The sequence below is a fragment of the Mchenga conophoros genome, linkage group LG13 (genome assembly GCF_057382185.1).
Source record: "Mchenga conophoros isolate Kocher_MC1m ecotype Shallow Benthic linkage group LG13, M_conophoros_male_GT1.1, whole genome shotgun sequence".
Classification (NCBI taxonomy): domain Eukaryota; kingdom Metazoa; phylum Chordata; class Actinopteri; order Cichliformes; family Cichlidae; genus Mchenga; species Mchenga conophoros.
In genome coordinates, this window is record NC_140538.1 from 19,576,321 (window position 1) to 19,602,787 (window position 26,467).

Below are 26,467 nucleotides of genomic sequence, written 5' to 3' on the forward strand. Positions count from 1 at the left end.
TGTTAAGCAAACATGAAGTATTGAAGTGCTAACATTAAAACAGACTTCAATGTGTTTTCTCTTTGTGTGAATCTGTGATTGCACCACTGGCTTACCTTCTGCTCTTGTATCTGTGCCTTCACCACTTTGAACTCGGCAGACGGAGGTTTTTGATTGGCCACGAGCTCCTCCGTGTCAGTCAACCAGCTGAGTAGGGACTCCAGAGCATCCTGGAACTGGCCACAGTGCAAGAGGGCTTCGTGCAGCTGGGCTGAACGCTCAGCAATCTGCAGACCAAATGGTAAATATAGATGTCACCTGTTTTAAGGGCCAAGGTCAAGTCTTCATATTTTCACAATGGAAAAAAAAAAACACAAACACGTGTAACCTTTTTGTTGAGGGTATTCCACTTAGAGTTGACACCTTCCAGGTCGTCCTCGAGTTTCTTAGTGCTAGTGCCTTTAGCAGCATTCTGGATCAGACCCTGCCCGAGGGAATTGATGTCTTGAAGCTGGTTCTGCAGTGGATCAATGTCCTCTTTCTGAAAAGCCTAAATAGACATGGAACAAATCATAATGAATATTTTAGAATTGCTCAAAATACAATGTCATTGATCTTCAGGACATTATTTCCTGTGGCCTTGAAAAATCACATTCATACAAATCCAATTAAACTTGCATTATGTGTATGGAAAGAACAGATATTTCCATGAATTCATTCAACAAATCTGGAATTTGAGAAGGTGAATTACAATAATGTCCTGTTTTATAAGTTAGTTCAAAAACAGCTAAAAAAAAAGACACACATAAAAATTCATAAATTCAGTGCATAATCCCAGGAAGTTATTTCATTATTCATGTCCAGAGACTACAATCGCCACATCAACACTTTTGGTTAACTTTTAAAAATCCAGCTAACACATTCAACTGTTTAACCAGTTAAGGAGTCATCAGCTTGGTTAATGGTTAAATCCCAGCTGTACACAATCACGCAGACAGACTTCCAGTCTGGCTGCTGAGAAAAACCTCATTCACCCATCGTGTAATCAGATATGTAAGACAAACACCAATCCATCATCCATGAAAAACGTATCTAAAGAGATGCATAATAGTGGTCAAAAGTTCAGAAATGGAGGGAGAAACTATTTTGGGCCACCTGTGGGGTCAATAAGCCCATAGGGTCCATTTCGGGGCACGCAGCAATGGCATTCAGTAAAGCCTCGATCTCTTGCTCCCCTGCGTGCTGGAATGTCTGTATACTTTTAGGCAGACAGGCTTCCAGTGACTGCAGAAACTCCTCCAGCTCCTCCATGCTGTATTTGGATGCCCCTTGTTGTACAGTACCGGGTTGTGTTTGCTGGCAGCTCTCCGTGGGTAGAGTTACAGAGTTTCCGTAAGTCTCAGGCTGTGTCACTACCACACTAACCAACTCACAGTCATCCTGAGATGACACATCCTCTAACAGTTCAGCAGTGGATAGCTCATCATAGTCTGTTAAAGTCCTGGAACGCCATCCAGAGGTGTCATTTTGAGCTCTGGAGGCTGACCCTGAAGATGACTTCCCTGTGGAAGATTTATAATCTCCATTGCTTAGGTTATCCCTTTCATTAACCTTGCTCCCACAGGATTCTGTCTCCTGAACCAAGCTGCTACTGTGGTAAAGAGATTGGTTGTCCCTCACAGGCGAGAAAGGAAAGTCCTCCTGCCCTGAGCTGAGCGATCGCCCTGTTTTCAGGTCCCCAGACACATGCATTGCCTCGGAAGATGAGAAGCTTCTTGTACCGGGGCCTGTTCTTATGTGGGATCTACGACCATGTCGCTCCCTCTCCACAGTAGGGCTGTACAAACCCGAGTCCTCTTCAGATGTCAGTGAGCTGGTCCTACTCTGTCCTCTTTTGCCATTGATCAGGCCAGGCCTCTCCGCACTACCAGAACTCACTGTTCCACTGCGGCTTGCGTATTCGCCCAAATTAGTGGGGGCAAAAGTCCGCCATGACCGCCGATGATGACCGCCATGGTCCTTTTTCTCTCCTCCCTGCAGACGTGACTTCGACATTACTGTGTCGTTCACCCTAATAATGTCCCCATTCAGCTTAAGTCCATCAAAGATGGCACGCTCATCTAGCGTGACAGGTTTTCTGGTTTGGATCTCAAATGAGCTAGAAGGAGTGAGAGCTCCATTTCCACACAGGCTGCTGAGGTCTAACGTGCGATGGGTGTAAGGGAGGTTGCCTGTGAAGTGACGGGAAGAAAGACTACCTTTAGAGCCCGAGTCTATTTGCTCATTGAGCCGGACGGTGTCATAAATGGATCTCTGGGGCACATAGCAGTCATCAATGTTCATATCCTCCTCCTCCCCCTTCCCAACACAGGAAGGGTTTTGTCTGAGGCAATCTGGTCTGCTCAGAGGCTTGCCCATACTAAAACAATTGTCACAGCTTACAACAACAAAAAAATATAAAGGAGGTATTGAAATCCTTTGAGGTATAAATTTAGTGTATGCTGAGTAGTTTAAAAAGAAGCCAACATGTGGTCAAAGTAACCGTGTGCAAAATAACACTGTTTGTCCTCTCTTAAATGAGAAGCTAACAACTGAACATAAAACATTTCAACTATTTTTTAAATAAAATATTCTCTCAAATTACAAATTCAGCCACAATTAAGATGATCAAACTTCAAAACAAAAGGCTTTGGATATACAAAAATATTCAAACAATATCTCCCAAAAATGCTCGGACTGTAAAACAACTTTATATTCCATAAAAGGAATGAAAGTTCAGTCTTTCAATAAAGTCACCTATTCCAAAAATATATTCCTCTGGGCTCTTCTCCAAGTATTGCCAAATACATAATTACTATTCCTCTGGTAGAAAGTGCTTCCTTTTTCCTGAAATCCTTACAACATCCACGTAAACTTCAGGAAAATCCTCAGTGCAAAGTGAAAATATCCAGAAACAAATCCAGCAGGCTCCACTAAAAACTGCAGGCAGTTCTGAGGAGAGCTAGTACTCCTGGATAAACAAAAAAGCCTGCCCTTCCTCTCCCATCGCTCCCCTCGCACTGACAGACACTCTGCTGGCAGAGGGTTTCATGCCCCGCCCCCGCTCATTATTCAGACAACATCTGCCACAACTCCTTTTGTGCTCTGAGCCGCTCCGGCCCATGTTGATTGGTGGGCATATGACCCTTTTCCCCCCCTGTTTAATTCCCCCTTATGTCCGCACGGCCCATATGACTTCACTTCTAACCCATGTTTGCATCATGACACATACTCTCACTTTTCCCTTTTTTTCCTTCAGTGACTGAGGAAATGAGAAGGGGAAGCAGTACGCACCAGCTCTCACTGTGATGACATCACACTACGCTGAAACACACACACTTTTTTTTCCCGTCTTTTCTCGCTTTGCCCTCTGCTTTCTTCTCGTGGACGGTTGCTGTGGACCCCACAGATATTCTTAATTACAGTGGAATGCTGAGGGAGGCACAGGTCCCAGGTAATTTAACACCGACGGCTCTGCCAAGTGCATGACGCGACTTTTTAATGTCCACTGACCGGGGGTAGGAGAAGAATGCAGGATAGAGAGGAGATAATGAAAAGAGTTTGTATCTGTTTCCTGCATTGTCAGCACCGCAGCAGCTCTGCGTGAATTTCAACAACCCAAACCACGGTTTCCAGTTCTGCACGCTTGAGCAGAGACGGAAAGAGGAAGACGTTAGGGATAAAAAAGCAAAATTTTAAAGCGAGCGTGTGTGAAGCTGGGACAAGTCTGAAAATTTGAATATATGAATACCAATTATTTTTCCTTTTCAGCTGCTACAGGTCTCTTTGTCACTCTTTGTAAGTTACATGTAGCTTTACAACCTGGCAAACTTTTCATAAATTGTGAACACTACATTTTATTTAAGTTCTAAAGACCAAAAGTAGAGGGCACTAAAGGTTGAAGAGGTGGTTTGTTTGTTTTTTAAATTGAGTAAAGCTCTTTTATTATCACCAAAGATGAGCAAACATTATTTAGAGTGCATGTAGTGTGTGTTCGAGGGCGTGTGTGCACTTCTTACAAGGATTACCAAATCTCAGTGATGCTTTGCTTTGCTTTCGTCTCTATCGAGTTATTACTTTTGGCCTGTAAATGGTAAATGGCCTGTATTTGTATAGCGCTTTTTCTAGTCCCTAAGGACCCCAAAGCGCTTTACACAACCAGTCATCCACCCATTCACACACACATTCACACACTGGTGATGGCAAGCTACATTGTAGCCACAGCCACCCTGGGGCGCACTGACAGAGGCGAGGCTGCCGGACACTGGCGTCACCGGGCCTTCTGACCACCACCAGTAGGCAACGGGTGAAGTGTCTCGCCCAAGGACACAACGACCGAGACTGTCAAAGCCGGGGCTCGAACCGGCAACCTTCCGATTACAAGGCGAACTCCCAACTCTTGGTTGAGATGGCCTGAAACAACATTTCACTCAAACTCACTGCTTTCACACTAGATGGGTCTTTTTTTTTTTTAAATCCTATTGCATCTAAACTTTATGTCTGCTCTCTCCAACACTAGAAACCTTTAATGAGTAAAAACTCAACATAACAACTCCATTACACCGCTCGGCTGGCCCACAGGGGTTTCATGTTTCACATTAATAATAATTTCTCATGACTTTGTGAATAATGAATAATGTGGCTCCAGTGACACTTTTTACAACTATCATCACCTTCAATGAGCTGGAGTAGCTACAGTGTGATTCAGAAGGTAGACATTTGTCTTGACTTGCAAGAGACACTGATGTAATGTCTCAACAGTGAGAAAAAGTTGCCACACCAGCCCCCCACCCGTACAGTTGAGTCACTAAAACATGACCTTGGGTGCACATAAAGACACACAGGGCTTCCAAGCTCCTACACAACTCACGGGAAAACAACAGCAAACACATGAAGTCGAAGACGTCTCATTCGAAACTTGACCTAAAATGGTAACAGCACATGAAAGAAAGGAATCCAAGCGCTGTCTTTCTCTGTTTATTTCTTGCTCACTAGCTGCCAATAAAGTCCACTTAACCAACAGCAAAAAATAGCCTGATTCACTGGATATAAAAAGAAGATGACACAATTATCCAGACTGCTGCTAAATAAAGAAACAACTTCAGGTCCAACACTGATTTGCTGTCCTGGACCGTTCCCCCCCCTGATATTGTTACAAATGAGTGTAAAGAGGATTTTCCGCTGACAGCTGAGGCCGTGTATGCCCTCTAAACGCAGAGTGGCAATAAGACAAAGACTTGGGGGGTGAATCACCGTGACAATGCTGCTTAGCAACAACTTGAATCAATCACTTTGTTAATAGCTACCCTGCAAGCTCTTTAAACTAAACTCCACACTAGAAGCAGGCACCTCCGACCTTGCTACCCCAATGATATTTTAATACAAGCATCCCTTGTGGGGGTTGGATGCTCCCCTGTTCGAGTGCAGCTCCCCATTAATTGAGAAAAAACAATCCCTTGACCTACATACAGGACAGATCTGTGTGGTTTGCCTATACACAGCTGTTTACATTGTTTGGGGGATTTTGGTAAATACTAATACTATAAATAAAGAAGGCCTTCATCATTGCACCTCTACAGCAAATATAGGTTAATCTGCTTTTGAATCCACAGGAATTTAGGAGCTTTTAGAATATTTTGCATCCGTCTGTGAACCTTAGTACTGGCTAACCCATGTTTGATCCCTAAGTGATATCAGCAAAGGCACCCATAATTTTGTTAACAATGTGTGAGAGTTCGATTAACTTGAAAACAAACCATTATGTCTGTAAAACTTTCCAATATGCTTAAAGGCCCTACAATAACGCTCCAATACGCTTAAGTCTATCAATTTTACACACTGAATCCAAAAATTACAGGCAAAAGTTGAAATCAAGAATTTATAGACTTTGGGATTAAAGTGTTCATTGGCATAGGCTGTAATTACATAGCAGATAGTTAAAATAATCAACCTATTGATTGATTTAAAAATGCTTCACCAATTGTAATGGACACTTAACTGAGCACAAATACTATATTATTCAGGGGATTTAAAAAATGACAGCAATGTCTTTACCAACAGGGGTCAAAATAACAGACATCGACTTTGAGCTCAGAGCTGCAGATGATCAGGTTGCAATGGTTTGGATCAACCATATCTGTGTTAAGAGAGGAAGATGCAGGCTCAGCGTCATCATAAAATCAAGCAACACCCTGCTGGCAGCCACCTGGCTATGACGGCCCTTCCCTTTTGCCCCATCACTGCATATGGAGCCCTAGCTCTTTTGTTGACACCAGATGCCCTAAATGAACCAGGAGTCCCCAGAGGATTGTGTGCTCAGTGTGCTGGTATAATTTCTCCTGTGCGAGGTTCTGTGGGTAGACAGCATGTATATGTAGGTTTTAAAAGTTGTTCTTTTTTTTCTTTAAACTAACGGAATCCAGATTTAGGCTTAAAATTAAAGCAGGATTCCAATTAAATCTATGTAGATCACAACTACAGTTCCCTCAAAGTGCTCTATACTGTAAGGTAAAGACCTAAGAATAACTAAGAAAACCACAATGAGACAATCCTCTGTGAGCAAGCACAGTGGAAACAAAAAACTCCCCTTTACAGGAAAAACCCTCCAGCAAAAAAATAGATCATTCTTAACTCATTTTTTTGTAAAGCACTTAATCCACTATTGTAAAATGAAAATTTTTACTTTAATGCTTAAAATGTAATTTTAGCAGGAATATCAGATATATTATATATATTGTTATAGATATTGTTGAATTTATTATATTATATTCAGTGTTGCTAGAAATTAGTTTGAAAATATTAAGCTTTAACTTTATTTTGGAGGGCTTACATCCGAAACAAAATCGTTAGAGTAGAAACTGACAAAAACACAGCACACATGATAAGATATCAAATGTCTACTGCTTTTCCAAAAGTAAAAAGTGAATGCAAGGCACAAAAATTGAGATTTTTTTATGATCATAGGAAATTACTGACTTTTGAAATAAGCTAGATGTATGAGGAGGTATAAAGTTCCTTACAACAATGATCATCAGCTTTACTACTGTAGCAACACTGATTCCCGGAAATCACAAACCAAAAAGGTGCAGATATACTGTGGTTTAATGTGTTAAAAATGCCATATTATCAGGCAAAAAAACTGAAAATAAAGCCTCAGATCAGGACAAACATACCTTAAAAGCCTCAAGCTGCTGGTTGATCACTTCTGTCTCCATGCTGACTGGCTCCTGGGACGCCTCCTTGTCCACAGCTCTGCAGAGTTTATCTTCCATTTGATTGAGTTTACCATACAGCTCCTCTAGCTTTGTAAGAGTACTCTGCACCTGGACCTCTCTTCCTTTGGCTCTGTCTAACAGTTTGCCACACTGCTTACTCAGAGCATGCAGATCTCTCTTCAGGCCCAGAAGGTCAGGTGAGGGTTCAGACTCTAACATCTTCTTACAGCTGTCTCCAGCATTGGCTGTGTTAGCCATGAGCTCTCGCAGCTTAGTCACAAAACTCTGAATGCTGTCCTGCTGTTCTTTAAGAGTGTCCAAATTGAGATCCACTGGGGACATGCTGTCTAGCTCATCATCCAGCTCTGTGAACTGTGCAAACATCTCGCGGATGTTGTTTTGAAACTGTCCGATACCCTGCAGTTTACCCTCCAATGCTTGACATGTCTCCTCCAGTTTCTTATTAAGGTTGCTGTAGTCCTTTTCTATGCTGTCTGCCTGTAGTAAGAGGTCTGTCACTCCTTCAGCATCTGGGACATCCACCACAAGGTCCTTGGCCAAGGCCTTCATGTGCTCTACTTGATTCTGCACAGCCTCTAAACTCTTGTGTTGGGCTTTCATGTTGGTTAGGCTCTTGTTGCTGTGTGCCTGAACTCCCTGTGTTTCATAGGCATCCACTTGCTTCTTAGCTCCCTCAAGCTGAGTCTTTGCCTCTTTGCACGCATCATTAAATTCCTTTACTGTGTGCGAGATCTTCTCTGAAGATTCCCTTTTGCTCTGCAGACTTTCCACTATATTGTCTACTCTTTTGCCAGTGCTAGCCTTCTCTTCTTTTATAGCGTCAGTGTCTGTGTTGGCCACTTCAAGAAGGCTATCTGCAGCTGCGTTGAGCTGCTCCACCAACCCTCTGTGCTTATCAACATCCTTCTGGAGAGCTTTCAACTGAGAAATGGAAGTCTCCACAGCAGCAGGATCAACGGTGAGCTTGACTCGGCCCTCGCTAGCCTCACACTCCTGAATCCAAGAGTTAAGCTTCTCCGCATGCTCCTGATACTTCAGTGATCTCATCAGAGCAGTTTGGAGTTTGTCAGCCTGCTCTGCGGAGCTCTTCTTCACTTCTTCCCAGTTGGATGAGAGGGTAGTAAGCTGACCTTGTAGTGCTAACTTCTCTGCACCATCAATGTTGTGCAGAAGCATCTCTCCCTCTCCAATGATTGTATTAAAAGCTTTCTCATGTTCACCGAGAGCCTTCTGGAGTTTACTGTGCTCCTCCACAGTTTGTTGCAGAACCTCCACTTTGGCAGAGATGGGTTTGGGCTTCGATTGGTCCTGGAGCTTCTCACCCAGCCATGACTGTAAATCTCTGGAAGTCTGATGAAACTGCTGAGAACTGGCAAAGGTGGAGTTTAACTGTTCAATTCTTTTTGCTGGAACAGAGAAATATGGAAAACATATTCAGTAAGTTGATCAACACCAGCGATAAAGTGAGTTTTATACAATATAACCAAACAGATTTTAATTTTCAGGACACTAACCTGCTTTCTCTTCCAACTGCTTAAAAGGCTTGCAAACACTCTCCAGCTGCCTTGCGAGGTCTGCTTTGAGGTAGTCCTCAGTCACCATCGCTGTGAGCTCTTCATTGATGGCCTCAGCCTCCTTCAGCTTCTTCTTCTCCTCTCGCAGCTGAGCCGAGATGTTCTGGGCATCCTCCAACTGCTTCTTCACAGCATCAGGTTGCGTGCTGAGGCCCTGATGGTTTGTGAGCTGACTCTCCAGGTGAGTGGCAGTGTTACTGAGGCTCCTCAGTAACTCCTGAAACTTTCCGGTTTTCACCACTGCCTGATCAATAAGGCTGTCTCGCTGGTCCAGCTGTCCTGTGAGGCCTGCCCACTTCTGAGTGACTGCAGCAAGCTGCTCGTTCACCAGCTTCCCACTCGAAGGGTCCTGATCACCTGATGAGCTTAGGATGGCGGAGGCAGCTTCCTCGAGTTGTTCATATTGAGGTTTGCGGCTCTTAAACTCATTCTGGAGGATCTGGGGGATAGAGAAAGAATATCAGATGACGATGAGCACACCTTAAGAAATCCTCAGGAAATGCTCAGTGAAAATGAGTCAAAGGCGCCATTCTAACCTGGACTTGTTGCTTCTGCATTTTAAGCATGTTCGGGTCTATGGAGAGGGGTCCAAGGACACTCATCATCAGCTCCTTCTCTGAAAGCCACTGACCAAGCTGCTGCTCTGTTGTTTGGAAGATGTCCAGATTCTTGTTGGACTGCTCCAGGTGCTGCTTCCTCTCCTCAACAGAGCCACTGATGTCTGCCCAGGCAGCATCTGAACAGGAGGACAGAACAATCACACCAATGTCCATTAGTCAGCACAACAGCACCTTTATGTCCTCTGTCCCACTGTTCTCCTAGCAAGCCTCCCACCTATTCACAACCTGGCACAACACATGTGTTAATTTAACCAGTGTACTGGGGGAAGGGACTGAGGTAGGCTCACATTTTGATAAATGAATTTATTAAATGCAACATTAGAAGTCAACATAGACACATAGACATAAACAACACGAGGCCATTTGAAGCCAACACCACGGACCACACCTATTTCTGCCAGCATCTGCTTCCATTTTGCTGCCTCGGGTGAGTTTGGATGAGTCTTAATCAAGTCGAGAAGCTTCTCTCTGAGCTTGTGAAGCGCCTCTTGTTTTTGCTTCATGTTGTCTTCAAATGCCTGAAAGAGCAAAACAAATCATAAATACCTAATGATTTCTTTTAAGATTGTCCAATGGCTATCATATTCACAGTGAGAACCACATGCAGTTTTGTTATATAATTAAATGTAACACTCCACGTGGAGAGCAGCAACACTTTTTGTACCTTCTGCTGTTCAAGCTGTGTTTTCACCGAGTCTTTCTCTGTGGCTGCACTGTTCCAGGACTGTGCGGTCTTTTTCATGTCCTTCAGCCACAGCATCATGTCATCTGTCTCCTTCTGGGCCTCTTTCACCTTCTGCAACAAACTACTCAGCTGTGCTGAGCGATTCTTCAGCGTTTCTCCGAGGTCCGTGTACCCCACATTGATGGAAGACATGTTCTGCTGAATAACCATCAGCTCTGAGGATATGAAAAATAATCTCACTGTTATAATTTTATTTTTTCCAGACATTTATAGTCAGCATGAGATATTAATAATAGTAATACATTAGCAACATGCTATATGGTATAGGACAGTGTATTCAGAATATGAGGACATTTCTTATTGTCTTTTTTCTTTAACTAATAGTTGTAATCTGAAGATACTTAGAGGTTATTTACGCAGCATGGACCACATACACTCTGATGACAAAGCAGCACCCACATACACACTTCATTACCTTTGTTGGTTAGGTAGGTATGGCTTGCTGGACCATCACCATTAGTAAGAGCTGATGCAAAGACATGAAACAAAGCTTATGTTAGGAACAAGCAGATGGACCAGAACTCATGGCACCAGATCCTTCAATGATCTTTAACAGTTAGTAATTAAACAACACTCAGAAGACAACCCAAACACTACCCATCTGATTCAGTTTTATGACTCATATACACGAGTCTATGTGTGCTGATGTTTACCCGACTTGTTGGGAGTCTTTGTCTTGGTAGGTGATGTGAGGAAAGTAATCAAGTTGCACAGCGTCGATCCTTTAGTGTTCAGGTCTTGGACAATGGGGCCTTTGGATGTCCATTCATCTAGTAATCCCTGATAAAACATTCATTATATGTCATTTAGAAGATAGATAGATAGATAGATGGGTAGATGGACAGACAGACAGATCTTTTTATCTTTTCTGTGAAGAAAACAGTCTCTCTGCTGGACAGCGCACTGTTTCACTCTTAGATATGTCCTGTATAGATACCAACTATTTAGCTGTCATTAGCAGGCAGAGTAAGCACATTTGGGTAGTTTGGACTTTAAGGAGACTCGGACTATAATCTACTAAAACGTAGTGACTACCTATTGCAAAACCCATGAATTCCAAACTGCTGTGTCAGTGTGTAAACAGCAGTGACTTCTGTTCCAGCACCTTAACTGCAGTAAGATAAAACACATATAAAAATAACACTCTCTCTAAAATATACTTTGTATTTATCTCATGACTCACGGTGACTATCTGCAGGTCGCTCTCCAGAGTTTTCTCACTGCTGCTTGGCTGATCTGCAGGTACTTTGTCATTAGCCTCCTCCAGCCACTTAGTGAGAGCGCTAGCTGCAGATCTGAACTCTCCCAGCTGGTCCTGACAAGATGACAGTTCCTCTTCCCTGCAAGCAGGCGTGAGGAATCAGTCAGAGTTTGCATCCATTTGAATATTACAAACAATGCACAAATGTTAAAGTTAATAAAAAGAACTCAAAATTAAGAGTTAAAAATAGCAAAACCCTGTTCTTCCAGACTTACTTTTCTTTGATGGTGTCTTTAAAGGTGCTGAAAACATTTGAGAGATTGTCCAGCTTGCTCTGAATTTGGGCTTTGTTTCCATCAGGGCTTATTTCAGACAGTTCCTTGGACAAAGTCTGCAGCTTCTCCAAATCACCAGCATATTCAGCCATATCAGCTTTGGTGTTCTGCAGAAAAATATCATCTGTCAGCTAATCTGTGCATGATGAAATTAGATTAGTGAGAAAATAGTCAAAATTTTTAAACGCACCTGCATTAGCTGAGACAGTTCATTGAAAGTTTTCCCTGGGCCGTCTGTTTCGTGCAGGTCCTGTGAGCGCTTCAAAACAAACTGCTGGACTTTTTCGGCTACATTCTCAAACTGCTCTACCTTTTCTTTCAGCTTCTCCAGAGTAGCAATTTTTTGCCTGTGCTGATCACACGCATCAGAGAAGCGTTGGGAGAGAGAGTCCATCTTAGACTGCAGAAGCGCGGCAGCAGAGGGATCAGCCGTCTCCACAAACTTCTTCACCTTGGCTTTCATGGCTGAGATGCTGCTCTGGCGACTTGCTATGTCCTGCTCTAAAGCCTTAAACAAAAAAAAAAAAGATTGAAAACAGTAAAGTTTTATTAGATTATTAAAATAAATATGAAGCTGGTACGAAATTTTAGCATTATTAGAGCGCTGAAATGTTGACCAAAAAAACCACATACTGCTTCTTTGCTCAGGATGCCTCCAAGAGATGCAGAGTCCAAGGTTATTTGCCCTTTTTCTTCCACACTGGCCTCAACTCCCTCCATCCATCCCATCATCTCATCCAAGCCATCCTGAACACTCATAGAGCGAGTCAGGGTGATCTGCAGCTTCTCATTTCGATCGCTTACAGACTTGGAAAGGTTGTCGTAACGCTCCACTATGTCATCTAAAACGCACGAAAACAAATCAGGTTCTGCTTAAAACAGGATCATGTCTCGCTGTCTGGAACACACCATAAGGTAAACATTTCAAACTAAGGTAGAAACATATTTGGCTTTTATGAGTTTGTTTAGGCTATAATGTTGGCAAAGGACATCCATTAGCTTTTTGGTTGAGGTAACAGCATTTTAAGTACATGCCAAGAAACCAATAACTGGGGAAAAATGAACACAAATGATTCAAAAGCCATGAATCACACTGATAACATTTTTCTGTTGTAGTAAAGTAATGGTGAACTCTTTGTGGTATGTTGACACCAACCTAGCTTGATAAATCATGGCTTTCTTTTTTACATTAACACAGTGCTCGATTAGTATTTCACAGGGCAGTTTAAAATATGTAAAATTTTCCAAAACTACTTCCAAATTATTTAACTGTCTGCTGCCTTTCAAGTTACTTATTTAAAAGGTCTAAATCTGAACAGCAGGAATTTGGGTGTCCCTTCAGCCCTGAGTAGCTTTTCCAGACCATGGATTAGGCCCAGACTAAAAGAACAAGTAGTGCAGACTTTCATTAAAAAAGTTCATAGTCTAGGACACTAGGCTTAATGTCTGTCTGGGAAATTGAGCCATTAGATATACAGATCATGCTGTGCAGCTGACTTTTATTTTTCTCACCTACTGTCTCCTGGATCTCATCTGGATTGCTCAGCAGGTCACCTTCAGATGTTATTAAAGACTCAGCTGTTTTACGTAAAGAATCAATAGCAGTCTGGTGCCCCATCATCTGACCTTGTAAAACCTGGAGATTAATAAATAGTGACAAGAAAGGTAAAAAAAAACAACAACAATCCTCATAAATACATGCTCTGTTTCTACAAAATCTACTCTTTTTATATAGCGTACTTGATGATAATAACCTCAGAGCGATCGTGTCTGGGTTTAATATTGGTTAGCTGAATGCACCTATGTGACTTCACAATTACTCTTAGAGAAGTGCTTAGAATTTCTGCAGTGATTTCAAGTCCAAGCCCAAAGTACTGTGTTTCTTGGTTGGCTCACAGGCAGCTCTTATCTGTGCATATTTATCCTGTAAGTCACTACCTCGCTACAGAGAAATGTTGAAACTAGCTGCAGCCAAAGCCTTGACAGAGACAGCTCTGTCAGCCCAGTTCGTTATCTTCTCGTAGGAGTATGCGCACTACAAATGACCAAAGTTAAACTATTCACATGTGGGTTTGAGTTTAAACGCAAAGCTAAAAATAACTTTGTTGCACTTAAGTCAGTGGAAACACTGTATATGGCGAGGCAAGGTCTATTGCCCTTATAACCCCTATAACTGTCACGTCTAAACAAGGCTGTTCCTTCTGTCTGTGCTTGGATTGCGCCTAACCTTTAGAGTTGACGCCGAGTTGATGAAAGCTATAATGAGGATAAATAACACAAAAAATAACATAAAAAAATGTCTAAAAGTATCTTTTCACATGAATTCTCTTTGGCCTCGATAACAAGGGATAACAATGAGATTAAAGAAAAAAATACCACAGGGTTGAAACAAATCTCGGCTTTTCAACACAACATTCTTGACTTGACTTTAAACTCTTAGGCCTAATTAGTTCAGCTTTTTGCTGCGGTTCTTGCCTTGGTGTCCTCCAGCTGTTTCTGTAGCGTTTGAGGGTCAGCTGCTATGGCCTCTGATTGCTGCTTTCTCGCCTCCTCCTCTGAGCTGTTGAGCCACTTCAAAAGACCGGTGCTTGAGTCGTCATACTTTTTGTACTTGTCAACCACGTCTTTGAGGTTGTTGCCAAGCAGATTGCACTGTGACAAAAGAAAAATAGATTCACTTTGGTTGTTTAAATAAAAGAATAATAGCAAAAATAACTGACCATAAGATCTCGATCTCAAAAAGCCATTTTCACAGTAAAGTTAACTAAAAGAGGTGCTGCAGTTTTACTTATATTATAAAATAATATTTTCAAATCTAATTTCAATCAATGTTTTCTGTTATTTATTCCACTGTAATTCCAACTAGGACAGCTCTAAACTTTCTGTGCAGCAAATCAGCTTCATGTTAAACTACATCAACTTTAACCTTAACCTTATATACATTTAAATAAAAATTAATTTGCCATTTAAAACTTTTTTTGGTGTTTATTTTTTATTAGGACAGATGCTGCCACACAGTGGGAAAAATAAGCCATTACGCCCATTCTGATCAGCTGCATACTAAATACCTGTGAGTGTAGTGTTTTATATCGACTGGCTGCTGAATCTAGTTTATCCTTGACAGCAGAACAGGTCCCTGAAGTATCCACATGCAGCAGCGGATTCTTAGCTGCCGGGTCAGCTGATCCAAATGCCTTAGCCACGTCCAGCACTTTCTGTCCCGAAATAGTGATGAAGCGAAGGTCCCCTTTGTGGGAAATCACATCCTCCGAGAAGCTTTTCTGTCGCTGAAGGTTATCACTGAGGATATTAAGGGAGCTTGCAGGTGCTCCCAGTTCCAAAATCTCTTCTTCAGCCTGGTTTAACCAGTTTTCAAACTCCTCACAGTCGTCCTGGAACTTCTTCAGCTCCTCCTGGACACACTGCACCTGCTTCATCTGCTGCTCAGCCTGAGTCAGGGACGTCTCATAGCGCTCCTTTAGCTCTTGGATGTTCTTCTGCAAAGCCTCCTTCTCCTGTGGAGACAGCACGTTGGCTTGCTTGTCAAGCATAGCCTGAGCTGACTGGGTGGCCATGATCAGATCCTGCTGCTGGGACAGAATCTCCTGGTGATGGGCCTATGGTCACAATTATAGCAAAACATGTTATTAGTATGCCATAAGATATTTTAGACATTTTTGAGACCTTAAGTGTAGTCTTATCTATTTTTTAATGTTTTGAAAACACTCAGAGGCATTTCTTGTCTCCACCATCTCTTTAATACACGTTATATTTCAGTTATTAAGACAGCTTCATGTTTTCAGTCTAGTAATCTTAATATTGTGAGCTGTTAGGAAAAATGGTATGAATCACTATTGAAAATAAATAAATAAACTCCAACAAACTAACTATACCTTGAGCCCTTGGTACTGCTTATCAAGATTCGGGGATTCATTGTCCTCGCCACTGGTCTCTCTGCCAAAATCCTTTTCAGTGGCCTGCAAAGCGTTTCCGTTGGCATTATCATCGTCTGTTATCAGTCCCTTAGCTGAAGGTTCCTCTGGCAGGTTTCCATTTTCCTGACTTACATGGTCTGTTTGATCCAGGCTGCTCTTGTTTTTATTTCCTACATTGGAAATCCAGTCCAGAAGACCTTCAATTTTGCTCTTACTCTCCTCAAGCTGTTCGACAGCTGCTGCCTGTGCCGACAGACCACACATTAACAATGCTGATTTCACTCTAACATACAATTCAAATTCTCAGGAAACAGAGAGTTTTTACAGAAAGCACACATGGAAGGAAGCCAAACCTTTTCGCTCTCCTGCTGTATGGCTGTCGTGACAGCTTTCTCCAAATCTTTTCTGGAGTCCTCGGCTCGCTGGTTGATGACCTTGGCTTTGCTTTTAGCCTCTTCCAGCTTGCTTTCAATAGCGGTGATTTGATCTGGTGTCATCTTGCTTCGGTTTTCCACGAGAAATGTATTAGTACTGCTGATCACATCATTTAAGGCACTGGCGTTTGTCAACACGTCTTTTTGGAGAGCCTTGTGAAGAAACAGAACGTTTTTTTAACTGATGAATGAAGCATAATATATTTTTTTGTAGGGCAAACCAAGTGAAGTTATGACAAACCTGATGCTCCTGCTGGTACTGCTGCAGGTCTGTAATGCTCTCAGCATTTTCAGCCTGTTGCTTATGGCCAATCAGGCGGTTCTCAGTCAGCGTGAGATTATCACACACGTCCGCCAACTTGTCTGTAAACTCCTTCTGTTTCTCCAATAAAGACTGACATTAGAAAAAAAAAGGTCAAACTTTATATCTTTAAATTTCGTGTTGCGCAAATCTATTCTCACTAAAACATTCATGTAGACACAAACATCAAAGGTGTAAAATAGTTTTCACATAATGAAAATGAAAGGAAGGAAAGGAAGGGAGCAAGAATTCGAGCACACAGAGGTAACGTGCAAAGTTTGCTTCAGAATAAACTCTCCTAAATCAAACCACTGTAAATATCGAGTTTGCTGTAAACATGCTGTTTGCCAATTTGTTGCCATGGTGCTAAAAAGCACAGGAGGACATCATATTGTGTGTTAGTCTGTTTGTTTTTCAGGACATTTTCCAACAGAGATAGCACATTTTGTCCAGTTAAATGTTCGCCGGAGTCTCAAAGCCTGTAGAATGAAAACAAGCACAGAAGTTAGTCTGCAGCAGGGATCGAGCACTCAAGCATGCAATGCTGTTATTTCTCTGAGCACTTACAACCTCAAACTCTGGAAAAGAAACAACAAACTCAGACCAGAATACACTGAAACATGCAGAATGTCTAAAATAAAAATAAAAACCCACTCAGATTTACAGCTTAAATTCAAGTAAAACAACTGAAAATGTCAATCTAAACTGCAACAAAAACAGAGCTACACTTTTTCTTTCCAGGAAAAATCTCAGTGAAATGATATATTTATAACATATACACAGGCAGACCTCTGCCAGGTTTTCTCTCTCTCTGGCATCAAGCAGGACATCTAAGGCACTCTTCTGTGTTACAAGCCTTTCTATCTGGTCTCTGAATGCTCGCTGAGTGGTGCTGAGGAACTTGAGGAGGTAGCTACTCTTAGCCGGACTCAGGAACTGAGTGTGCTCTGAAATAAAGCACTGGATATCAAACGTGACATCCTCTAACTTGAGCCTGGCTTCTTTTTGCAGATGGTCCTCCATGTCCTGGGAAAATAAAACATGGAAGGATGTTGAGGGTTTTTCTCCTCTTGTTTACTCAAGCTGTGCAATGCTTTAAACTGCAATTTAAGGTACCTTATTCTGCTGGCTCAGATGTTTCAGAGTGTCCACATCACATGTGTTCAAATCCACACCCAACATCTCAGAGTTATTTTGAATGAGCCCCGCCAGCGAATTGAGATCACTGAGATGCTGCTGATATGTTGATTCCAAGTGTACCTAAAATCATATATAAAGGGGTTAGTGGCTGATGCTACTGCTATATTATTGTATTTTAATTACTGTGTTAAGACTGACCTTCCCTGTTTCCATCGCTTGAATCAGAGAGCTGCTTCTTTCTGCACACATCTGAGACACAGCAGTAAAATCTGGCTCTAACTCCAGATATATCGAGGCCAAGTCGTGGTGGATCTGCTGGGGAACGTCTTCATCAGCAGAGTTTATGAGTTGTTTGGCTTTCTCCATATCGACTGTCAGAACATCAGCCAGACTAGAAAGCTGAGACTGCAGAGACTAGATAGAAAAAAAAAGAATTTGATCAGGAACTGAAACACATGTTGACATTTGAAATATGTTAAAAATCGATCATTTATTCAAAAACAAATGGGCTTCAGCTGGTCATTTCTAACCTGACATTCGTCTATTTGGTTCTGCAGTTCTTCCATGTTGTTGTCTGTGGGTATTGGGGTTGAGAGGTCTTTTCTGGCATCTTCTAAAACATCAGAGTGATCCTGCAGTCTCCCAACACACTCCAAATAATCGTGGATGGAGAACAGCTGTGGGTAAAGAAAAAAAAAATGAATTCACAAAAGGAACAGATGTTACTAATGTCCAAAACTAAGAAATGATGAGCTTAGCATTCAGCCAAAATAAACCGCACCTTATATTTGACCTCCTCAACTTTGCAGCCATATGAGCTGGCAGAGGCCTCAACAGATGGTTGGTGAGTCTTTGGAGCACCATCATCCTCTCCCGACTCCTCATCCTCTCCCTCTGAACTTTCCTCTTTGATGCTCTCCAGTGTGTGCCACTGTTCCTGCTGTGATTCATACCCCAGAGCGCTGCTGAGGGTATCCATCACTTCCTTAAGCACTGAAAGGTCTTGGCTTGTGGAAACAGTCTTAAAAACCTGCAGCAGCTGCAGCTGGATATTTGGAGCATCAGACTGCTCTGTCTCTTGACTTCCTCTTTCATCCTGGCTTATCAGTTTTGCTTTCCTCATGTCCTCGCTGTCTAAACTGAGAGAATTTTGCTTCAGTAAATTCATGAGGTGATCTGGGTGACTGCTGTCTGTGAATCCTTGAGATGTGCTACTCTCGTGGAAACTGTTTTTATGTAAAGATTGTGCATTATTCTTATCTATAGAAAGGGCATCTTGAGAATCTTGAGCTTGTGCCCTTTCCAAACCACTGCTCTTATCACTGTGTGTAATATCTTCCCCCTGGTCATCTGCATATGTCTTTCCAGGATTAGAAAACACTAATGGGCCTGAAGAGGAAACAACAGGTATTATACTGCTCTCAGACAGGAAATCCGTAACTGTGTGAGTATCCACAGAAACACACACTTCTAAACGTTGATCCTCTTCTATAGGATCAGATCTCATCTCTTCTCCTATTCTACTTCCAGGCTGTCCAAAGTTGTCTGATAAGGGAAACGATGGATTTAAACAGGACACATTTCTATCACTATCAGGATCGTCTGTGTCCGTTCTTGATGCAGAGATCTGTTCAGTATCAATAGCGAAAATGCTGTTGTTTTGCCTCTCTGGGAAAAGCCTCTCAGCATCACCTGTAACACCAAGCACTGGCTCTAACAAGTCTTTAGGAGTCACCGCTAAATCTTCAACATCATTGCTGCTGTGATAAACAGTATTTGTAACAGCAGGTATCTCAGAAGAGGAGCTCTGCTCTTGTGGAGGTCTTTCACAAACAGGTGCACTCAGGCTCCGTTCTCTCTGACAGAGAGATACAGGGATTTGCTCAGCATCAACAGTGAGAATATCATTGTTTTCCCTCTCTTGGGGAAGCCCCTCAGGATCACCGGCACCTTCATGGGCCGCCCCTAACAAATCTTTAGGAGTCAGGGCTGAATCTTCAATGTCATTGTTGCTGTGATTGATGGTATTTGTTGCTGTTATGCTGCTGTAAACAGCACATAACTCAGAAGAGGAACTCTGCTGCCGGGGCCCTTCACAAACACCTGCACTCAGGCTCCGATCTCTCTGACAGAGAGATACAGGGATCTGTTCAGCATTAACAGTGGGAATGTCATTGTTTTGCCTGTTTTGGGAAAGCCTCTCAGCATCACTTGTAAGGCCACAAGTAAACCCTAACAAATCTTTAGGAGTCAGGGCTGAATCTTCAATATCATAGTAGGTTTGGTTGATAGTACTTGTTGTTATGTCTCTATTAACAGAAGATATCTCAGAATAGGAGCTCTGCTGTTGTGGTCCTTCACAAACAGGTGAGCTCAGGCTCTGATCTCCCTGACAGACAGATACAGCATCAATAGAGGGAAGGTCATTGTTTTCCCTCTCTTGGAAAAGTCTCTCAGCATCACTTGCACCACCATGGGCCGACCCTAACGAATCTTTAGGAGTCAGGGCTGAATCTTCAATATCATTGTTGCTGCGCAAGATGGTATTTGTTGCTGTTATGCTGCTGTAAATAGCAGGTAACTCAGACGAGGAGCTCTGCTGTTGTGGAGGTCTTTCACAAGCAGCTGCAATCAGGCTCTGATCTTGCTGACAGAGAGCTGTGGAGATCTGTTCACCATCAATAGTGAGAATGTCATCATTTTGCTTCTCTAGGGAAGGCCTCTCAGAATCACCTGCTCCACCATCTGTAAACCCTAAGAAATCTTTAGGAGTCAGGACTGTATCTTCAGTATCATAGTTGCTGTGATTGATGGTATTTGTTGCTGTTATGCTGCTGTAAACAGCAGGTATTTCAGAAGAGGAGCTCTGCTGTTCTGGAGGTCTTTCACAAACAGCTGCAATCAGGCTCTGATCTCTCTGACAGCTGCTGGGCTCAGATTCATCATTATAATCACTTTCTGCTTGCTGACGTAATGCAATTCTGACATCTTCTGCCCTGTTTTTCACAGAGTTACAATTACCCCTGGAAACCGAGATGACTGCACCCTCAACCAAATCCCCAAGCGATGTGTAATCCACACTCGGAGCTGGCTCACTGCCCAAAGTTGACCGAACCCCACTTTCATCTTCCACTCTAGCTTCCAAAGACAAAGCACTGGAAAATGAAACTGACGTGCCGGTTTCACTCTGAATGAATGTCTGTTTTCTTACACTGGTATCATATCCATCACCGAAAACATCATCATCACTGGGTATGCTGTCAGATTTACCGGAGTGATAAGCAAAAGTGGCAGACTGAGTCTGGCTTTTGGAATCAGTATTGATGCCAGAGATTCTTCCTGTCAGCTCGCTATCCATTAAGGTGTGTGACTCACTGTCCTCAGCCCCTAAAGGCAATTTTCCTATATGATTGATACGCTCTGCTGTAACCTGATTCCAATAAGAGGGTGAGATCATCTGAGGCATGTTACCACTTTCTGATGGAAGGGAAAGATGTACTTTATTAGTCATTGTTTCTACACTCCCCACTGCCTTACACGCCAACTCTCGATTTCTATTTTCACTCTCTCCTTCTTTGTTATTAGCCTCTTCTTTGGCTAAATCAAGCACCGTGACAGCAGCATTTCTTGAAATCACCTGCTGTGTGTTTTCAGCTGCGTGAATTAAACCCAGATCTTGATCTTCAGAAAGAGAGTAAACACGGTTTTCCTCTGGGTAAAAGTTGTCTTGCGAATCTGAATCCCTGACTAATTCAAGCGGGAGTGCCTCACCAATGCTCCTGCTGCAATGAGACCTCAAAAAGCTCTGCTCTGTGTGACATCTGCTTGACAATGCCTGTTTTAATCCAGAAAATCTGTCTGTCTCAACCATCAGGATGGGATTTTTTTCATCTGACTGTGAGTCATGCAGCTCTAGTACCATCTTATCATCCACTAATCCTTTATTAAGAGCTTCCTGCAGGTTATAACAATTCCCAGAGGTGACGTCCAAAATGCCCTCTTCCTCCATTTGGGTTTTCAGAAGCGCAATAGCACTCTTCCACTCATTTCCACCCTCCACTGAGTCCTCAGAGCTTAAAAACTGAGGTTGTTCAATATGAACACTTGTTGTATCAAAGCACTTAGCCTTATAGTGTGGTGGCACCTGATGGCAAGATTTAAATGAGGACTCAGAGCCAATCATCACTGAAGGTGAGCTAATATTTCTGCTTTCCCCAGAGCAAAATGTGTGAGGGACTGACACATTTAGAGAACCTGGAATATCAAGACCTTCCCTGGCATAATCTCCGGCCTCCTTTTTCAAAGTATTTCCAGAAATTCCTTCTTCAAACTGATCTGACTTTGTCCACCATGTGTCGTTTTCAAACGCGTTTTCCACCTCTACACCTCTGGTGTTAAAATCAATGTCACTACTCACTAAAAGGTCCTTGGCATGATCGTGTTTTGAAGCTTTGTCATTTTTATTCGATTTTTCATCAAAGGTTATTCTTCCATTGCCAGAGGAAACGAAATTATGAGGCTCAAATGTGTGTTGTGTGTTTTCATCAAAGGTGATTCTCCCGCCGGTCTGGGAAACAAAGTCATAACGATCAAACACGTCCTCTGTGTTTTTTATTAACTCCTCTGATTCATCATTTATGTGTAGCGACATCTCAGAATCTGCGTCTTCAAAAGGATTTTTGGCATCAAACAAAGTCAAATCAGTCAAACCTTCATCATCGTTCGGATAAAATAGCGTGTCTTCAAGAAAAGCATGAGCCATTTTGTTTAACTGATCATCAAGTATCAAAACCCTCTGTTCTGACTTTGGATCAATGTAACTGTTCATCATTAAGTATGAGATGAATAACTGTTTTGCTTCCGTGGGAGAGGGGAGATTAACTTCTGAACCATCATGAGGCCACCCATCAACTGCCAGCTTTTTATAAGTGAGCCAAGATGAAAACTTTTCACTAAGGTGATCAACATCTGGCAGCACATCTGGGATCTCTATGGATTTCAGAACCTCTGCTGTGTGACTGTCGATCCAACCATTTTGAATAGCGGTAGTGATATCTATCACCTCTGAATTTTCTGGAATGTAAAATGCTGCTATTTTCCCTCGATTAGTAAAAAGTCTGCAGGTAAACTCACTGGAGGTGCTTTGACAATCAGATTCATGTGAGGCAGACACCGTTTGGATTTCCCCAGAGTGAGGCAACGCAAGTCCCATGAACTGTTGCTGATTTCCCAGGACGATGAGTGTGCTGCTGGAGCTCATCAAGTCACACTGAATGGCCGCATCCACCTTCAGCCCACCTCCAGCATTCTGGAAGTTACCATTTGACACCTCAGTTTCATTCTGACCTTCTAGATCCCCCTGAGCACCTAACAACCTCACCATAATCTCCTGATTACTAAAACCACCCGAAGTCACACTGTTAATATTCCCCTCTGATGTCTCTGAGCTCTCTCTGCTCAGGCCCTTGAATATCAGTTTATTAGCCTCACAAGCTTCACCCTCCTCTTCAGGCTCTAAAAAAGACAGACTTTCTGCAGTGCCAGGATTTATCATATCCTGGTGAGACTTTTTCCTCTGAAGGATGTTTACGTAGACAGAAGCAGGAATTAAACCACACTGAAATGCCTTCTCCAGGGTCATCGTGTCCCCTGTGTAGGACATCTGCACTTCATCACTGACCTGGCTGGCCTCTATTATCTTTATGATCACATCTTCACACATGGACCCTTCTCTAGCTGCTGCTATGTCAGACAGGGACACAGAGGAGACATGTGAACTCTGTATGCATTTGCTTGAATCATTCAACACTGGCAAGTGATTCAGCGTTGATGTGTAGATGCGATTTTCTTCAATAGCTTCGTCACACCCCAGATGAAATTGGGGTTCAGAGAGGTTAGAGGTTAGGAGGGCCCCTTGATGATTTACCAAACCTCTCTGATCAATCAGGCCAGTCATTCCAGTCCCAATCCTATCAAGGGGTTTGAAATCCTGCAGGAAATGAAAGCATGACAATTAATCTCACTAGCTTTGGCTTCAGCCTCAAAATTTGTTCAAATTTTACTAACTGAGGCAAGACAAAATCTATACTCACCACCACACAGACACGGGTTTGTTAAGACAGCGTTTGTGCAAGAGCAAGACTGCAACGGGGTTGCAACAGGAGGGTGATGGAGAGTACATTTAAAGCTATCATGCATCTGGAATATAAGCATTCAGCATCTTGCAAAAAGAGTGTCATTAGTCACACAGCACACTGTAAAGTTATATATCTGCTATCCTGTTGAGCTCTTAAAGAGAGCTTAAGCACACTGAAAGAAGTGAAATATCAGACCACAGCTTGGTGCAATTAGCATGTTTACAGCATACTCAGGTTTGACTGGTTTCAGCCATACTAAGTTTCTGTTCCTAAGGAGCCAGTCTAAGAGAAAGTGCGACAGAATTTGGCAAACACTGTACTAGGGAAAAGAGGATAATGGTTAGACATGCAATCGAACATCAGGGGGCACTGTTTTCCAACACATTATAGGGCACACTCCATTAATAAACACGAAGCCTATAATCCAACCTCATCTGCAGAGGGAGTCTGATCTGAACACTGCTGGGAGAGTTCATTGTAGGCCTGAGTGAGAGACTGCAGCTGCTCTTGGGCCTTCTTTCTTTCCTCTTCTGTCATTCTGTAAAGACAAAAAAATATTAAGGATGAAGCCCCTAGCTTTACCAGTCAGTCTTTTGCATGCTAGTCCAGGTAAGGAGGCTTACTTGTCACTGTGTTTGTTTAGCATCGTTTGTGTGGACCTCAGCGCTTCTGCAATTTGTTCTTTTTTAGTGACGATTTCCTCCACTGACACCTAGAACATCAAACAGCAACAACATGCATATCACCATGTTAGAGTCAATGATGCATAGTGACTTTTATGGTAGTTTTACTTTACAATTGCAACAAAAAAACAAGATAATCCTCAAAAATGCACACACACACACACACACACACACACACACAAATACTTTTTACAGACTAAATTAAATTTTTCATGATTCATTATTTACATGAAGCATACTGCACACAACAACTTTGCAATAAATATTAGCAATGGAAACCTACATAACATTTTAGTGTTTCTCCTAAAGAGGACTTGACTGATTTACACAGTCTTTAATGAGGCTATAATTTTAACACTGTTATTTCTGATAGCACTGTGCACATTGTGCTTTATTCTGTTTTACATAAGGGGCATGATATCAGAAACAATAAGGGGAAGGGGAAGGTGATTTTGACATAATTTGACAAAATAAAGTCTAATTATGTTACACTGTAATTACTGAATTGTGATTTTACTTTACAGACATTTATTTAAGTTTATGAAAGTATTACTACAGAAATGCAAAGGTCCACTACTAACATCAAAAGATATATAAGAAGTCAGTGATCTCATTAGCAAATGACATGTAATGAAAATCTAAACTTCTTTAATTCACACATTTATTTTATTTTCTATTCTTTTATGTTGGGCAGATTTAATTATGGACCCCGTGATAATAAACTGCCTCTCACCACTATTTAGCCATGATTTAATTCCTTTTGCAATATAATGAACACATCAGGGATAGTTTTATATAAATTTCATGTAACCTTAAGGTGAATAATATCAGTTTTGGGCCACATGTTAAAATATTTCAATAACCCGTGAGACTGACGTCATTTATTATTCAGTGAAGTGCATTAAATATGGGTGCTTGTGCAACATATGCATTTGTTTTTATTATGAATAAAATGAAATAAGTATTTCATATTATCTTTGTAGGTCTTTGTAAGTGCATTAATTAAATCCATGAGCTTCACAACATATATGGATAAAATGAATCAGGAAGTAAACAGTTTGTTTTATTAGAAATCAAACGCTGTGACAGCAAAGGGTGGTGGGATCATTTTGATTGGAGTGTTTTTGTCATTAAAAAAATTCATATATAAACAAAAGTTAGCAATAATAAAAAAACAGGACACACCAGGAACATACACATTATTTACCTGCGGCTTATTAGAAGCATCTGTGTTGGCATTACTATCTTTCAGAGCATCCCCACCATTGCTCACGGTCTGTTTCACATTGGACATCCACTGCAATAGTTTGTTAACCTTATCACCATTCTCTCTCTTCTCCTCATCAACAGATCTCTAGAATTAAAATAGACGGACTTTTAACAAGATTGTTAACTTTGCTACAAAAATAAACCAAAACACAGGAAGAGAGCTGTCAAAATCCATTCATGATCACGTTAAAATCAGCAAAAACCAAAAGAAGAAAACACAAGAAAGCTTTGGACAACCATGTACTGAAAAACTGTTTTGGTCAGAGCTGAAGAAGAATCAGCAGCACTGAAACACAAATATTTTTTACCAGTTTAGCAATGCGAGGCTTCATTGGTAATACCACAAGAGGCATCTTTGTTCATCAAAAGGTCAAAGATAACGAGAAAAGACTCACTGACTTTAAATCCACCCCACCAAAGGCTAATGCTATAATAACTGACAGGTTTTTATTTATATGCCCAAACATAATGAAATGTTGACTTTGGTCCAAAACCGTGGGATTTCGTAGCTTCCAGTAACCTTAACCCGGTGTGGCAGTCGTACACGCTTCTCTCCAGAGCCTCTTTGAATGTAATTCTTCTCTTGGTCCTTGGACAGGTGAGGCTTTTGGTGTGGAACTTCTCGTCTTTGAGTACAGTGGCGGTAACTTTATCAACGAGTCCGCTCTGAACGACTTCTTCAAGTGAGATTCTGTCGTGGGTGTCAGGTTTTATCAATCCTCCAGTCAGGAGCTGGAATTCAATACAGCGGAAACCGGCGTCTTTTGGGAGGAGATTTTCCTGAACAGCCTGGGAAACAGACAAAGTCTTTGCAGTCTTGGGATGAATGAAGCCATTAAG

The 26,467-nt window shown here is 41.9% G+C and overlaps 1 protein-coding gene across 3 annotated transcripts in view; it reads right to left on the reverse strand.

Moving 5' to 3' along the window:
- Window positions 1-26,467, reverse strand: part of dst (dystonin) — a 103,396-nt gene that overhangs the window by 23,230 nt on the left and 53,699 nt on the right. The window contains exons 36-63 of one of the 3 annotated variants that reach the window (XM_085297074.1): window positions 25,566-25,712; window positions 24,299-24,387; window positions 24,105-24,213; window positions 20,008-23,527; window positions 18,320-19,488; window positions 18,069-18,215; window positions 17,737-17,952; window positions 17,515-17,658; window positions 17,188-17,424; window positions 16,339-16,491; window positions 16,017-16,250; window positions 15,622-15,906; window positions 14,797-15,345; window positions 14,204-14,380; window positions 13,241-13,364; window positions 12,362-12,570; window positions 11,919-12,236; window positions 11,669-11,835; window positions 11,376-11,532; window positions 10,846-10,972; window positions 10,608-10,658; window positions 10,112-10,347; window positions 9,836-9,965; window positions 9,364-9,563; window positions 8,768-9,266; window positions 7,191-8,659; window positions 368-529; window positions 96-266 (exon numbers count right to left, since the gene is read on the reverse strand). In XM_085297074.1, the coding sequence (XP_085153200.1) occupies window positions 96-266; window positions 368-529; window positions 7,191-8,659; window positions 8,768-9,266; window positions 9,364-9,563; window positions 9,836-9,965; window positions 10,112-10,347; window positions 10,608-10,658; window positions 10,846-10,972; window positions 11,376-11,532; window positions 11,669-11,835; window positions 11,919-12,236; window positions 12,362-12,570; window positions 13,241-13,364; window positions 14,204-14,380; window positions 14,797-15,345; window positions 15,622-15,906; window positions 16,017-16,250; window positions 16,339-16,491; window positions 17,188-17,424; window positions 17,515-17,658; window positions 17,737-17,952; window positions 18,069-18,215; window positions 18,320-19,488; window positions 20,008-23,527; window positions 24,105-24,213; window positions 24,299-24,387; window positions 25,566-25,712 (11,196 nt within the window). Of the gene's footprint in view, window positions 1-95; window positions 267-367; window positions 530-7,190; window positions 8,660-8,767; window positions 9,267-9,363; window positions 9,564-9,835; window positions 9,966-10,111; window positions 10,348-10,607; window positions 10,659-10,845; window positions 10,973-11,375; window positions 11,533-11,668; window positions 11,836-11,918; window positions 12,237-12,361; window positions 12,571-13,240; window positions 13,365-14,203; window positions 14,381-14,796; window positions 15,346-15,621; window positions 15,907-16,016; window positions 16,251-16,338; window positions 16,492-17,187; window positions 17,425-17,514; window positions 17,659-17,736; window positions 17,953-18,068; window positions 18,216-18,319; window positions 23,528-24,104; window positions 24,214-24,298; window positions 24,388-25,565; window positions 25,713-26,467 lie in introns of all 3 variants that reach the window. The other 2 variants (XM_085297073.1, XM_085297072.1) reach the window with 2 other exon arrangements.